The sequence below is a fragment of the Gopherus flavomarginatus genome, chromosome 15 (assembly GCF_025201925.1).
Source record: "Gopherus flavomarginatus isolate rGopFla2 chromosome 15, rGopFla2.mat.asm, whole genome shotgun sequence".
NCBI lineage: Eukaryota > Metazoa > Chordata > Testudines > Testudinidae > Gopherus > Gopherus flavomarginatus.
The window spans coordinates 4,402,362-4,419,200 of NC_066631.1; the positions used below are offsets into that span (position 1 = coordinate 4,402,362).

The 16,839-nt window shown below is 51.4% G+C and overlaps 1 protein-coding gene across 4 annotated transcripts in view; it reads right to left on the reverse strand.

The window, feature by feature from the left end:
• The window catches only part of MORC2 (MORC family CW-type zinc finger 2), a 107,461-nt gene that overhangs the window by 56,928 nt on the left and 33,694 nt on the right, over window positions 1-16,839 (reverse strand). For all 4 annotated transcript variants that reach the window (XM_050923703.1, XM_050923702.1, XM_050923704.1 and 1 more), the window contains 4 exons: window positions 16,048-16,156; window positions 15,496-15,655; window positions 15,280-15,391; window positions 13,057-13,182 (listed from right to left, as the gene is read on the reverse strand). In XM_050923703.1, coding sequence (XP_050779660.1) covers window positions 13,057-13,182; window positions 15,280-15,391; window positions 15,496-15,655; window positions 16,048-16,156 — 507 coding nt within the window. The remainder of the gene's footprint in view (window positions 1-13,056; window positions 13,183-15,279; window positions 15,392-15,495; window positions 15,656-16,047; window positions 16,157-16,839) is intronic.

Consider the following 16,839-nt stretch of genomic DNA (forward strand, 5'->3'; position numbering starts at 1 on the left):
ACAAACTGACTTCAGCCTCCACATTTACAACCAATTCCTCTTGGTCAGAATTAAGTCTAAAATGGCTGTCCACCTGGCTACTTCCTCCATCTTCCAAAGGGGCTTTTCTCCCCTACCTTTGGTGCAAGAGGTTCATGGCCCTTAGAAACAGAGTACAGGATCTTGAGACTAGAGTGGCTGAACTGGAGGAACTAAGTCCAGGGTCTACACTATGAGTTTAGGTCTAATTTAGCAGCATTACACTGATTTAACCCTGTACCCATCCACACAACAAAGCCGGTTTTTTCAACGTAAAGGGCTCTTAAAATCGATTTCTGTACTTCTCCTCCGACAAGGGGATTAGCGCTGAAATCGACTTTGCCGGGTCGAATTTGGAGTAGTGTGGTCATAATTTCATGGTATTGGCCTCTGGGAGCTATCCCAGAGTGCTCCATTATGACCGCTCTGGACAGCGCTTTCATTTCAGATGCACTGGCCAGGTAGACAGGAAAAGGCCTGCGAACTTTTAAAAAGACGGTTACTCACCTTTGTAACTGTTGTTCTTCGAGATGTGTTGCTCATATCCATTCCAGTCAGGTGTGTGCGCGCTGCGTGCACGTTCGTTGGAGAAACTTTTACCCTAGCAACACTCGGCGGGTTGGCTGGGCACCCCCTGGAGCGGCGCCGCTATGGCGCCAGATATATACCCCAGCCGACCCGGCCACCCTTCAGTTCCTTCTTGCCAGCTACTCCGACAGTGGGGAAGGAGGGTGAGTTTGGAATGGATATGAGCAACACATCTCGAAGAACAACAGTTACAAAGGTGAGTAACTGTCTTTTCTTCTTCGAGTGATTGCTCATATCCATTCCAGTTAGGTGATTCCCAAGCCTTACATAGGTGGAGGGGTCGGAGTGAGATGTGGCAGTATGCAGAACCGCTGTGCCAAAGGCTGCATCATCTCTAGATTGCTGGACTAGCGCGTAGTGCGAGGTGAAGGTGTGGACCGATGACCAGGTCGCTGCACAGCATATCTCCTGAACAGGCACGTGCGCCAGGAAGACGGCTGATGACGCTTGAGCTCTGGTAGAATGTGCTGTGAGATGGCCCGAAGGGACATGAGCTAGGTCACAGCATGTGCAGATGCATGCTGTCACCCAGGAGGAGATTCCCTGGGAGGAGACTGGCAGACCTTTCATCCGTTCCGTGACCGCCACAAACAGCTGAGGAGACTTCCGGAAGGGCTTCATCCATTCAATATAGAAAGCGAGCACTCTGCGTACATCTAAGGCGTGTAGCTGCTGCTCCCGCCGAGAAGATTGGGGCTTCGGATAGAAGACCGGGAGGAAGATGTCCTGGTTGGTATGGAAGGCAGACACTACCTTAGGGAGGAACGCCGGATGAGGTCGCAGTTGTATCTTGTCCCTACGAAAGACAGTGTACAGCAGGTCCACAGTGAGCGCTCTCAGCTCGGAGACCCGCCTGGCTGATGTAATGGCCACCAGGAAGACTGTTTTCCACGATAGGTACAGGAGCGAACAAGTCGCTAGTGGCTCAAAGGGTGGGTGCATTAGTCTGTTTAGGACCAAATTGAGATCCCAGGTAGGGGCAGGGCGACGTACAGGGGGATAGAGGCGCTCTAGGCCCTTAGTGAACCGAGAGACCAAGGGGTGGGAGAACACAGAGTGACTACCCTCGCCTGGCTAGAAAGTGGATACAGCTGCTAAGTGCACCTTCAGAGAGGATGTCGCCAGGCCCTGCTGCTTAAGGTACCAGAGGTAGTCTAGGACCGTGGGAATCGAGGCCTCCAAGGGAGTAATGCCCTGTGTTGCGCATCAGCAAGAGAAGCGTTTCCACTTTGCCAAATACGTGGAGCAGATGGAAGGCTTCCTGTTACTGAGGAGAATATGCTGTACCGGAGCGGAACAGCGTAACTCCGCTGTGTTTAGCCATGCAGGAGCCACGCCGTGAGGTGGAGGGCTCGCAGGTCTGGGTGGCGAAGCCTGCCGTGGTCTTGCGTGATCAGGTCTGGAAGGAGAGGGAGGGGAACTGGGGTGACCATGGACAGATCTAGCAGGGTGGTGTACCAGTGCTGTCTGGGCCACGCAGGCGCAATCAGGATCAGATGCGCTTTGTCCCTGCGGAGCTTTAACAGGACCTTGTGCACCAGAGGAAACAGAGGGAAGGCATACAGCAGGTGGTGCCTCCACGACAGGAGGAATGCGTCTGCGATCGACCCCGGAGAGAGACTGTGAAAGGAGCAAAACTCTTGGCACTTCCTGTTCGAGCGGGAGGCGAACAGATCTATGAGGGGAAATCCCCACCTCCGGAAGATCGAATGGATGACGTCCAGCCTTATTGACCACTTGTGACAGAGGAAGGACCGGCTGAGCAGATCCGCCAGAGCATTCCGAACCCCCGAGAGAAAGGACGCCACCAGGTCTATCGAGTGGGCTATACAGAAGTCCCAGAGTCGAATGGCCTCTTGACACAGGGGAGACAAGCAGCTCCTCCCGTTTGTTGATATAGTACATGGCCGTTGTGTTGTCCGTGAACACAGAAACACAATGGCCGTGAAGATGTTGCTGGAACGCCTGGCACGCGAGGCGGACTGCTCTCAATTCCCGGACGTTTATATGGAGCGTCAGCTCCTGGGACGACCAAAGGCCCTGGGTACGAAGGTGACCTAGATGGGCCCCCCAACCGAGGGATGACGCATCTGTCGTTAAGGCCAGCGATGGTGGCTGTGGATGGAACGGCATCCCTGTGCATACCAGGGATGGAGTTAGCCACCAATAGAGGGAGCGGAGGGGGCTCGGGGGAACTGTCACCAGGACGTCTATAGGGTCCTTGTCCGGGCGGAAGACCGAATGGAGTCACGTTTGAAAGGGTCGCATGCGGAGTCTGGCATAGTTGGTCACATAAGTACATGCAGCCATATGCCCCAGGAGGCCAAGGCAGGTGCGAGCTGAGGTGATTGGGGAGGCCTGCAAACCTTGGATGATTGATACGATTGCCTGGAAGCGGGGCTGAGGCAAGCAGGCCCTGGCTTGAGTGGAATCCAGTGTTGCCCCTAGGAAGTCCAGCCTTTGTGTGGGGACAAGGGTGGATTTCTCGGTGTTGAGGAGTAGGCCGAACCAGGAGAATATGTCCGCGATTATGCCGACATACTGTCGGACCTGAGTTTGAGAGGTCCCCTTGATGAGCCAGTCATCCAGATACGGGAACACATGTATCTGTTGCTGGCGAGGTGGGCGGCGACGACGGCCATACACTTTGTGAACACCCTCGGGGCCGTGGAGAGGCCGAAGGGGAGGCCTGTGAATTGGAAGTGCTGGTGGTTGACCATAAAGCGAAGGTACTTCCTGTGCGGTGGGAAGATGGCAAGGTGGAAGTACGCGTCCTTCATGTCGAGGGCGGCACACCAGTCTCCAGGATCCAAGGACGGGATAATAGTTCCCAGGGAGACCATGCGGAACTTCAACTTGAGCATCCATTTGTTGAGTCCTCGCAGGTCTAGGATAGGTCTGAGGCCTCCCTTGGACTTGGGAATCAGAAAATAGCGGGAGTAAAACCCCTTCCCCCTCTCATCTAATGGTACCTCCTCTATGGCTCCCGCGGCGAGAAGAGACTGTACCTCTTGTAAGAGGACTTGCTCGTGAGAGGGGTCCCTGAAGAGGGACAGGGATGGGGGGCGGGAATGAAGCAAATTGGAGGTGGTATCCTTGCTTCACCGTGCGTAGAACCCAAAGATCCGAAGTCAGCTGGGACCACGCCGGGAGGAAGTAGGAGAGACGGCTGGAGAAAGGAGGGGAAGGATCCTGTCTTGAGACTGGTATGCCGTCCCGGGCGCACCCTCAAAAGTTGGACTTAGGCCCCGGTGGAGCCTTAGAGGGCCCGTGGTTTTGGCCCCCTTGGGGACCGGATTGGCGTCTATGGCCACCCCGCCCGCGCCTTCTACTGAGGTCCTGTCTGTGCCGAGGCGTAAAGTATGGGCGGTGTGTTTGGGGTCTGAAGGGTCTACGTTGGGTTACGGGGTTATGCATGCCCAACGAGTGCATGATGACCCTATTATCCTTCCGGCTCTGCAACCTGGGATCGGTCTTTTCTGAGAACAAACCCTTGCCATCAAAGTGTAAGTCCTGGATGGTGTACTGAAGCTCAGGAGGCAGGTTAAGACCTGGAGCCAGGAGATACGCCTCATGGTGATGCCCGAGGCCAAAGTTCTGGCCGCCGAGTCGGCCGCGTCTAGGGAGGCCTGGAGAGAGGTCCTGGCCACTTTCTTGTCTTCCCTTCCTTCAGGAACGCGCTAAATTCCTGGCGTGAGTCCAGGGGTAGCAGTTCAGTGAATCTACCCACCTCCGCCCAGGTGTTATAGTTATATCGACTCAGTAGAGCCTGCTGGTTGGCCACTCAGAGCTGTAAGGCCCCCGCTGAGTACACCTTCCGACCCAGGAGATCCATCCGCCTGGCCTCCTTGGACTTTGGGGCAGGCGCCTGCTGGCCATGGCGTTCCCTTTTGTTGACCAATTGGACAACTAAGGAGGAGGGAGGAGGATGAACGTACAAGTACTCATACACCTGAGAGGGTACCATGTACTTTCTCTCAACTCCCTTTGCCGTCGGTGGAATGGAGGCTGGAGACTGCCAGAGGGTGTCGGCAGTGGCCTGGATAGTCTTAATAAACGGCAGTGGCACCCAGATGGGGGCATCGGCAGTGAGGATGCTCACTATGGGGTCTTCGACTTCCGGGACTTCCTCCACTGGGAGGTTGATATTGAGAGCCACCCTGCGAAGGAGGTCCTGATGGGCCCTGAGGTCTATCGGCGGGGACCCTGATGATGAGGTCCCTGCCACAGCCTCATCCGGGGAGGAGGAGGATGATACCCCGGGAATGAGAGGGTCCTGGATGGCCTCTTGCTCCTGGGACGGTTCCTGCTCCAGCTGTCCCGGGGAGTCCGGAGGATGTGTCACGTGCTCCTCCGACTCAGCCGCAGGGGGGCGGGAAATGGTGGCCTCTGGTGCCCAATGTTCTGAGGCAGCAGAGCGGGTCTGGCCTAGGGGAGCACCCTGGGCTTGATGGTATGCCCAGGGTGTCCAAAAGGACCACCGTTGAGGTCCTACATCCTGAGGCCGTGAGTCCTGAAAACCCCCCGGAGGCACCTCCGTATCACGGTCCCAGTCATAACAGCTGTCAGCATGGGAGGATACGGACGTCTGTCTGGACGGCCATGTAGGAGCAGAGAAGCCTGGAGCCGAAGTCCCAACGGATCTCGCACCCCTCGACCGTGGGGACTGGTGCCGGTACACAGAGCGGTACAGAGAACGAGACCAGGACCTGCGACCGGACCGGTGCTGGGAGGTCGACCGGGATCTCGAGTCTCTACGTTGTGATCTGCTCTGAGAGGTACGGTGCCTGGGTCAGTGCTGGAGTACTGGAGCGGTACCGCGAGTAGCAGGTCGGTGAGCGAGAGACTGACTGGTGCCGCGAATCCGACCGGTGCCGCGAGTCCGACTGGTGCCGGGACTAGGAGCGGCGTCGAGAGTGGGAGCGACGTCTCAACCTAGAGCGTCTGCGGGATCGTGACCTTGAGCGGTGCTGGTCCGCTACGCTGACAGACGTCGGTCTGGTCAGGGTCGGCTTGCCCACGGATTGTAGTACCCGCACGGTGGTGCCGGGGGTAGGGGCGGTGCCGCATCGGTAATGGCGATCAAGTCTCTCGCCGCAGAAAACGTCTCCGGAGTAGACGGCAAAGTGAGCTCTACCATGGCAGGTGCCAGGGAGCTGTCAGGCGCCGGACTCAACGGCCCTCATGGGGCTGGAGTCGACGGTGCCGGTTTAGGCGGCGTCGCGGCAGGTATAGGTGCTGGGAGGTCCGACCTAGGCGCAGTCTCTGGCTGCGACGCGGGTGTTGTCGGGGCCGTCTGAGCCTTCGCCGTCTTCGACCTCAGGGAGAGGGAGCGGCGCGGAGTTGATTTCAGTGCTGGCGGTGGCCAGTGCCGGGAGTCCTTAGGCATACCGGCGATGCCCAGTGCCTTAGGGGTGCCTCTGCTCACCGACTGGCTCGTGCTCGATGCCGAAGGTGTCAGGGGCGCTTCCACGAGGAGCTGCTTTAACCTGATGTCCCGCTCCTTCTTAGTTCTCGGCTTAAAAGCCTTGCAAATTGAGCACTTAGCAGATACGTGTGATTCCCCGAGGCACTTCAAACAGGAGACGTGGGGATCTCCTGTTGGCATCGGCCTGTGACAGGTCGAGCACTGCTTGAAACCCGGTAAGCCAGGCATGAGCTCCAGCACCGGGTGTGGGGAAGGGGCTACCCCCGGAACCCCACAAACAATTACTAACTAACAACTATAACTAAATCTAACGAACTATACATAGAAGAACAATTAACTACAACTATGGATATAAAAACGAGAAGAAAAACTACAAGCAGCTAGGGAAGGTGGAGGTCAGCTAAGCCGCACTCCACTGTTCCAAAGACCGACACGGGCGGTAAGAAGGAACTGAAGGGTGGTCGGGTCGGCTGGGGTATATATCTGGTGCCATAGTGGTGCCACTCCAGGGGGCGTCCAGCCGACCCGCCGAGTGTTGCTAGGGTAAAAGTTTCTCCGACAAACGTGCACGCGGTGCGCACACACCTGACTGGAATGGATATGAGCAATCACTCGAAGAAGAATCTCATTTCCTGTTTGGCCAGTGTGGCAATCTGCAGGTGAGTGCAGATCTCATCAGCAAAGGTGACCATGATGGAGTCCCAGAATCACAAAAGAGTTCCAGCATAGACCGAACGGGAGGTACGGGATCTGATCGCTGTATGGGGAGACGAATCCATGCTATCAGAACTCCATTCCAAAAGACGACGTGCCCAAACATTTGAAAAAATCTCCAAGGGCCTGAAGGACAGAGGCTATAACAGGGACCCGCTGCAGTGAAACTTAAGGAGCTGAGGCAAGCCTATCAAAAACCAGAGAGGCAAACGGCCGTTCCAGGTCAGAGCCCCAGACATGCCGCTTCTATGATGAGCTGCATGCCATTCTAGGAGATGCCCCTACAACAACCCCACCCCTGTGCATTGATTTTGTCAATGGAGTAGCACACAACAGGGATGCGGGGTTTGGGGACAAGGAAGATGATGAGGAGGTTGAAGATGGCTCACAGCAAGCAAGCAGAGAAACCGTTTTCCCTGACAGCCAGGAACTGTTTCTCACTCTGGACCTGGAGTCAGTACCCCCTGAACCCACCCAAGGCTGCCTCCCGAACCCACCAGGCAGGGAAGGGACCTCTGTAAATATTAGACATGGTTTAAAAACAAGCATGTTTAATGTTTAATTTGCCCTGGCATTCGCGGCCAGTACGCCTACTCGAAAAGTCTGTTAATGTGTATGGGGATGGAGTGGAAATTCTCCAGGGACATCTCCATAAAGCTCTCCTGGATGTACTCCTCCATGGTAGGACAGTTTACCACGCCAGGCCAATAGCACATAGTCTGGAATCATTGCATAACAGAGTGTATGGTCCTGGTGTTTGCTGGCATTCAAACAACATCTGTTTTTTATCTCTGTTATTTTCAGGAGAATATCATCATTCCTGGTCACCCGGTTGAAATAGGGTGATTTTATTAAGGGGACATTCAGAGGTGCGCGTTCCTGCTGGGCTGTTTGCCTATGGCAGAACAGAAATGTTCCCCGCTGTTAGCCACGTGGTGGGGGGAGGGGTGAAGCGATCATCCCAGAGAATTGGGTGGGGGGGGGGGAGGTTAGTTGGGCTTGTGCTGCACATTAACCCAAAAACCACAGCCTCTCCTTTTAAATTGTCAACCCATTTTAAATGGCCAGCCCAATGGCTGCTTGGTATGGGAAATGAGGGCGCTCTTGTTTGAAACCATTCCCACATGTTATGAAGGTTAAAGAAGTCAAAACATTGTGTCTTACCATGGTTGCCTGCAAGTCGAATTTTGTTGCCCAGCCCTGCGTGAGTGATCTCTCACATCAAACCAGCATATCCTCAATAAGAGGCAAAATGCAACCTTGTACTGAAAGCACATGTGCTATGTAAAGTTAACAGCAAGGTTTACCATGAAAGAGTCTACCCATTCTCTAAAATGTGTCTTTTTAACTACCATTCTCCCCATTTTTAACTCCACCAGCTGCAAACATTTCAATGCTCACACTATCTTCTCCTTCCCAGAGGCTAGTGAAGATTACAAGGCGAAAAAAAACACACTCGCGATGAAATATTCTCTGAGCTCATGCAGTCCTCCCACACTGAAAGAGACCAGCAGAATGTGTGCAGGCAGACAATGTCAGAGTCCAGGAAAGCATAGTGAACACGAGGACAGGTGGCGGGCTGAAGATGATTGGTGACATCAGTTTGGTGACAGAAGGCAAGAGGCAATGCTGAGACTACTGGAGGAACAAACTGATATGCGCCAGCATATGGTTGAGGTTCAGGAAAGGCAGCAAGAGGTTCAGGAAAGGCAGCAAGAGCACAGACCACCGCTGCAGCCTCTGTGTAACCAACCGCCCTCCTCCCCAAGTTCCATAGTCTCCTCACCCAGACACCCAAGAATGCAGTGGGGGGGGGGCCTCCGGGCAATCAACAACTCCATCCCAGAGGACTGCTCAAGCAACAGAAAGCCTGCCGGGGCTACCTTGGCAGTTATCCCCCCATTTGTGTGATGAATTAATAAAGAATGCATGAATGTGAAGCAACAATGACTTTATTGCCTCTGCAAGTGCTGATCAAAGGGGGGAGGGGAGGGTGGTTAGCTTACAGGGAAGTAGAATGAACCAAGGGAGGTTGGGGGGCTCATCAAAGAGAAACAGAACTTTCACACCATAGCCTGGTCAGTCATGAAACTGGTTTTCAAAGCTTCTCTGATGTGCAGTGTGCTCTCCTGTACTCTGCTAACCCCCTTGGTTTGTGGCTGTGCATAATCAGCAGCCAGGCGATTTGCCTCAACCTCCCACCCCGCCATAAACATCTACCCCTTACTCTCACAGATATTGTGGAGCACACGAGCAAGCAGTAATAATAATGGGAATATTGGTTTCACTGAGGTCTACCCGAGTCAGTAAACTGCACCAGCGAGCTTTTAAATGTCCAAATGCACATTCTACCACCACTCTGTGCACTCGCTCTGCCTATAGTTGAACAGCTCCTGACTACTGTCCAGGGTGCCTGTGTACGGCTTCATGAGACTTGGCAATAAGGGGTAGGCTGGGTCCCCAAGGAGAACTATAGGCATTTCAACATCCCCAACAGTTATTTTTCTGGTCTGGGAAGAAAGTCCCTTCCTGCAGCTTTTGAAAAAGACCAGAGTTCCTGAAGATGCAACGTCAGGTACCTTTCTCGGCCATCCCACGTTGTTGTTGCTGAAACATCCCTTGTGATTCATCAGTGCTTGCGGCACTACTAAAAAGTACCCCTTTCGGTTTACATACTCGCTGCCTTGGTACTCTGGTGTCAAGATAGGGATAAAGGTTTTGTTTATTGCCCCACCACAGTTAGGGAATCCAATTGCAGCAAAGCCATCCACTATGACCTGCACATTTTCCAGAGTCACTATCCTTGATATCAGCAGCTCTTTGATTGTGTTGGCTACTTGGATCACAGCAGTCCCCACAGTAGATTTGCCCACTCCAAATTTATGCCCAACTGACTGGTAGCTGTCTGGCGTTGCAAGCTTCCACGGGGCTATCGCCACTCGCTTGTGAACTATGAAGGCTGCTCTCATCTTGGTATTCTTGCGCTTCAGTGCAGGGGAAAGCAAGTCACAAGGTTCCATGAAAGTGCCCCTATGCATGCAAAAGTTTTGCAGCCACTGGGAATCGTCCAAGACATGCAACACTATGCGGTTCCACCAGTCTGTGCTTGTTCCCCAGGCCCAGAATCGGCGTTCTACAGCATGAACCTGTCCCACTAACACCACGATGTCCATGTTGCCAGGGCCCGTACTTTTAGAGAAGTCTGTGTCCATGTCCTCAACACTCTCGTCACTGCGCTGCTGTCAGTCACTTCCTTACCTGGTTTTGCTTCTGCAGGTTCTGATTCTGCATATACTGTTGGATAATGCGTGTGGTATTTACAGTGCTCATAATTGCTGCGGTGATCTGAGCAGGCTCCATGCTTGCTGTGATATGGCGTCTGTGTTGAAAAAAGGCGCAAAATGATTGTCTGCCATTGCTCTGATAGAGGGAAGGGCGACTTGGCTTACAGGGAATTAAAATCAACAAAGGGGGTGGGTTTGCATCAAGGAGAAACATATACAACTGTCACACAGAATGCTCCCCCACCCCCCAAGGATTGAACTCAAAACCCTGGGTTTAGCAGGCCAATGCTCAAACCACTGAGCTATCCCTTCCCCCACTATTCACAGACGGAGGGGAGAGCAAATGAATACAAAACAAATCTGGTCTCTTTCTTGTTTTGATCCACTCCATCTCTCTTATATATCTTAGGCTGGCAGCAGATGGTGCAGTACGACTGCTAGCCATCGTCGTCTCCTGGCTACTCGTCAGAAGACGGTGCAATATAACTGCTAGGCATCGTCGTCTTCTGGATGCTCACCAGAACACGGCGCAGTACGACTGCAGGCAGGACTGAATCTCCATGAGATGAAACTTAAAAAAAAAAGAATGACCTGAAGTCACTCCCATTTATGTCCAGGCGCCCTGACAGATCTCACCAAGGTCTGCCAGGAGCACCCATGTCTGACCAGGCGCTCCTGACCGACCTCACTGAGGCTGGCTAAAAGAGCACCCTGGAGACGATGACGATGGCTACCACTCGTAATGCATCGCCTGCTGCCAAAAGGCGATGAGCTGCTGCTATGTAGCAATGCAGTGCCACATCTGCCAGCCCCCATGACGTACAGTGATGATGATCTGAGCGGGTTCCATGCTTGCCGTAGTATTGCGTTTGCATGGGTAACCCAGGAAATAAGGCTCGAAACAATTGTCTGCAGTTGCTTTCACGGAGGGAGGAAGGGAGGGCCTGATGACATGTACCCAGAACCACCCACGACAATATTTTTAACCCATCAGGCATTGGTATCTCAACCCAGAATTCCAATGGGCGGCAGAGACTGCGGGAACTGTGGGACAGCTACCACTGTGCAACACTCCGGAAGTCAATGCTAGCCTTGGTACTGTGGACGCACTCCACCGAGTTAATGGTCTTAATGGTCTTAAGTTGGGACACACACAATCAACTGTATAAAATCGATTTCTAAAAAAAAAATAGACTTCTATAAATTCAACCTAATTTTGTAGTGTAGACATATCCTAAGAGAGGCAGAAAAATACAGAGACAAGCACAGCAGAACAATCCAACCCACAGTCTGATAGCCTCTGTGCTGTTGAGGAGGAGGAGGAAAGTGTCTGGGAAGGAGGAACATCATGCAGCAGCAGTGAGAATTGATCCTATAGTTGGGACCATCCTTCCAGATGATGTCATGATATCCTCTCACACTGAGGATTTCTCTCCAGGGGAGGGAACACCTCTTATTAGGAAGAGACAAGCAATGGTAATTAGAGAATCATAGAACTAGAAGTTATCTCAAGAGGTCATCCAATCCAGTCCCCTGCACTCAAGGTAAGACTAAATATTATCTAGACCACCCCTGAAAGGTGTATGTCTAACCTGCTCTTAAAAATCTCCAATGGAGATTTCACAACCTCCCTAGGCAATTTACTCCAGTGTTAGGAAGTCAGGAAGTTTTTCCTAATGTACAACCTAAACGGCCCTTGCTGCAATTTAAGCATGTTGTATCTTGTCCTATCCTGAGGTTAAGGAGAACAACTTTTCTCCCTCCTTCTTGTACCAACCTTTTATGTACTTAGTTTTATGAAAATTGTTACGTCCCCTCTCAATCTTCTCTTCTCCAGACTAAACAGACCCAATTTCTTCAATCTTTCTGCATAGGTCATGTTTTCTAGACCTTTAGTAATTTCTGTTGCTCTTTTCTGGACTTTCTACAGTTTGTTCACATCTTTCATGAAATGTGGCACCCACAAATGGACACAATGCCCCAGCTGAGTCCTAATCAGTGCAGAGTAGAGCGGAAGAATTACTTCTTGTGTCTTGCTTACAGCACTGACATATGGCATATGGAATGACATAAGGAAAGTCTAGGAGGCCAAATTTAGGTTGCTAGGTAAGAGATTATAGTCCAGGACTGCCACGATAGCATTTTCCAAAATTATTCTAGTTCCATGGATAAATTGCCCTGTTCTGTTTGTTCCTTCTGATGCATCTAGCATCAGCCACTGTCGGAAGACAGGACTCAATATGGCCATTCTTATGTTCTCAAACAAAAAGTTGTACCCAATACACTCCAAGAACTTATTGGCTATTTTGTGTTTTGGAGTTTTACTTTTTCAACAGATGTCAGGATAAAGTTTCCTATTATTACCATGTCTTGAGTTTTGATATTTGTTTGTTTTAGAAATGCCTCATCTATGTCCTCCTTCTGATTTGCTGGTCTATAGTAGACCCCTACCATAAACATGACCTGGTTTTTTCCCCCACAATCTGACTCCATGGATTTGGAAGTTGATGTCTGAGTAGGTTTAAAATGAGGAAAAACCAACTTTGCCCAGACATCATATAAAGTTAAAACTGTTGTATCTAAAAAGATCACCACCACACACTTAGTGTTCTAGACACTCAGCCTACTTTCATTTCCACATGATGTAATTTTCATAATATCCCAGGTGGGAATTTCCCAGCCATACTCAACTGGTTATTGCTGTCTGAAACAAAGTTGTGACATGGCCAAGAACATGACCTTCACTCCTTTGTATGCCCTGAAAGGGAACTGAACCCCATCGGTTTCAAGTAGGATTTTCAGAATCCTTGGCCTTTTCCTTGACTTTAATGAGAGCAGAGGTAGGCAAACGCTGATCGCTATTGAAAATCTTGCTCTGTGAGTTCAAATTGGACACTGTCGCTTGATTTTTATGGCTTCTACATAGTCATATACATGGCAAACACACCCAGCAAGCTACCAGGGATATAACGGGACCACAGGGGCCTTGTGGCTCAACATGGTCCCCTAAGTCATGGCTCCTACCTGGGCTTGTAGAGGCAGCAGGAAAGTCGCTTTGTTTGCACTTTGTGTCCGTGGATGAAGATCCTCATTCTGGGATCAATATAAAGGACAGCAGCATAGGCACGGAAGGAGCGACGCTCTGGCTTCCTGCAAGAGGAGGGAGCTTACAGGAACCAGATAGTCTAGTCAAACCCAAGCAGTGCCCTCTACTCCACTTACCAGAGAAGACAGCCCATCCTATCCAACCTTGAGCAGCACCCCAACACACTCTCCATACCATAAGTCCGTCCCTTCCCCAATTTATTCCTGACTAATATCCATGGTCCAGGAAGCATCCCATGCCAATTCATCTGCCAAGCAATGTCCCACAACCCCTTAGTCAAGCAGAGATCTTGTCTTCATCCATCTTTCTTTCACACTGAGCACTTTCATTGAGGAGACAGCTTCCTTGCATGTAATCAGTCCACAAGTACCACCACATACTCCCTTCAGTGAAGAATCTTTTTCTCTATCTGTCCCAATGCTTCCAGATTCCCATTCATTAAAATGAAGACCCCCTCTTTTCATATGCACTGTCCACTACTCTGCTTTCCGAAGCAGAAAATCCCCTCATCTCTGTTCCCAACCACTGTCTTCCCTTGAGCACTGGACTCACTGTGGCAAATGAAGTTATGAGGCTCCACCAATCTTTCACCAGAGACAGAATTTTCATATACTTGAAAAAAGGGTGAAGTCAGGATGAATCAGCATGACACTGTGAGGAAGCTGAGGCAGCCAGAAAAGGCTTCAGCAGGCTTTGAAGGTGGGCTTCTGTGGGAGATGGGCAATCTAGGGAGGATGTATGCAGCCTGTTTGAGTAAAGGCCAAGGTTTGAGCCACAGCTGGAGGTTTTTGGTTTGGATCTATTTGGTTGGTTTAGGACCAGTTTATTTTCTTGCTATAAACCAGCTTGCGGGGTGGACAAAACTTCCTAGCCTGCTCATGTCTGCATTCCACCATGACGAGCCACTCTGAGCACTGTCCCAAGTTCCCCTTTACTGAGAAAGCCTTTGCCCATCCATATCAGTTTTCCCTTTACTAAGCAAAGGATTCTAACTGTGCATGTCTGACCAGTGCCCCAGGCTTCCCTACACTGAACAGATGGTTCCTATCCGAAAAAGGCCCCACACCCAATCCTTTGCACAGAGATCCCAACATTCAAATCCAGTCCTACTGCCCCCTCACCTTGGCTAGGCAGCTAGCCTCACCAGAACTCCATGTCTGGTCACAATGTGGATGTAGCCACCCAACTGAATCACACAAACGCAGTTTGAGGGGGTAGCCTAGAGATTTGCCTTCCATCCCAGTAACCTCTTCTTTCAAATGATTATAAACTCACTCTATATCCCAGGTCTCTCCCTCCCACTATCTGAATTAATCAAGTATCAGTGCCACGTTTGCTAATGTGCTATTGTCCTCTTTGGGCATCCAGAGCACAAGAACTTCCATGAGCTGTTAAGTGCATCAACGTGAGGGAGCAGGAGGTAAATTCCCTCTAAGCTGCATAGCCGCGCAGCAGCCTATTAAGTGCCATGCAGGCGCTCAGGGCTGCCAGAGAGAGATGCCTTTCTACCAGCCCTGGACCTGCCGCAGCCAGGGCAGAGGTATCCCTCCCCCAACTCAGCCCTGGCCAGGAGAGAGAGGCCCGTGCCCTAACCTGCCATGGCTAGGGGAGAGAGGTGCTCCTCCCCCAGCCCCAACCCAGCCCGTCCACAGCACCTCTCCTGCCCCAGCCCAGGTGCTGCTGCGCAGAGAGCTGGGGGTAGACCTCTCTCCCCGCTGTAGTCTCAGGGCTAGCCTGCACCCCAAACCCCTCATCCCTGGCCCCACCCCAGAGCCCACACTCCCAGCTGGAGCCCTCATCCCCCTGCATAGCAACCCTCAGTTCCAGCTCTGAGGCCCCTCCCACACTCCGAACCCTTCAGCCCCACTCTCCTCACATGGATTTTGTTAGATGAACCAATATGAAGGTCCTGTGTCACAGATCAGCTCCATATTGGTACATACAAAATTCATTCTGCACATGCATGGGAAAAATTAGAGGGAACACTGAGCAGGAGAGCCAAGGAACTTCAAAAATCCCAACCTGATGCACTCCAGAATGCAGAATTCTCATCGACTCACCTGCCTGGACAGGACATATCAACCTACAAACAAACACTACAAGCCATTCATAGGGACAACCCCAGCACCTGTTGCACTTACGTTCCTTCAGGGGGGGTTTCTGCCATCTGGATATCTCGGGGGTCGGAGGTCACATCCAGCTCTGGTTCCCCATTATCCATCAGTTTGAGATTAAAGATAATCACTAAGGTCCCTGAGTAAGTGACAAACTTGAGGTTAGCTCCATCTAATGCCATCCAAATGCCTTCGCCTGTTTCATCTCCAATTGCCCCATGCCCAGCATCAGTTGACACTTACCCTTCTCCCCAGGGATCTTCTTAAACTGCTCCATTACCTGTTGCTCTGACTTGAAGGGGGAATACTTGTAAATGAGCTCAGTCTCAATTACAAATTTTTCCATATTGTCTGTCATGGGCTCCTGGGTATGTGTGTTCCAGGTAGGCAGTGGGACAATCACCTGTGGAAAGGAATGGATGGGGGATTAAGATGAAGCTCCAACCCTTTCTCTTGAGAAGAGCACTTCACTGGCTCCCATGCTTGGGTTAAGTTATTTCTTCTGATGGCCTCTACATACTGCACTGATCCCCTTCTTACCCCTCCAATAACAGCTGAGTATTAATTCAGTGTCCAACACCTAAAAACCCTGGCTTCCCATCCCCTCAGAGTTACCTTTTTATACAGTTTATTTTCTCAAGCCAAGATATTTTACCCCAAGTACATTGTAAACCACAAGAAAAATCAACTTCAGAACAGGTTCTTTTCCTCTTGGATGAGGTACAGAGAACAACAGAAGGCTCATCTTAGCAAATACCTAGTATTGTATTTTAGAGTGACAAAGGGCATGCAAACCTCATCGATGCCTTCTTCCTCATGAAACGTGCGTGACAGGAAGAGGCAGGTCATGGTAGTGTCTTTCTTAGTGAACAGGATAAAATCCTTCCCAATCCGCATGGAACCCCTGGAGGCAGATTTTAGAGTGCGTGGAAAGTCAGTTTGAAAAAAACCTCACTTTCTACTACAAGTCCTGGGCTACCAGGGTCCCTTCCCCAGAACCATATTTTTTAAATTAATTTTGAAATGCCAACGAACATGAGATAATATTCGAATACTCAAAATGGTTTAAGAGAAAGATCTTGTCATGCTGTACAAACAAAAATCCCAAATCACTCATGCCCTAAATATCCTTATTCACTCCACATCTATGACAATCCAGAAAAGGACATATTTTCGTAGAATTAGATCAGAGGCAGGCAAACTGTGGCCCGTGGGCCACATCCAGCCCACAGGACCCTCCTGCCTGGCCCTTGAGCTCCCGGTCGGGGAAGCTATTGCTGGGCCCCCTCCCTACTGTTCCCCCTCCCCCGCAGACTCAGCTCACCATGCTGCCAGCACTCTGGGCGGCGAGCTCCTGCCAAGCAGTGTGGCTATGAGAACCGCCGGCCTGCCCTAGTGCTCTAGACTGCATGGCAGCGTGGCTGGCTCCAGCTGGGCGGCAAGGCTGCCAGTCCTGGTGCTCTCAGTAGCATGGTACAGGGGGGTGGGTTTGAATAAGCGGCAGGGGGTTCCAGGGGCAGGCAGGGGGCAGGGAGCTGTTAGATGGGGCGGACGTTTGAGGGGGGAGTGTCAGGAGATGGGGGGGTT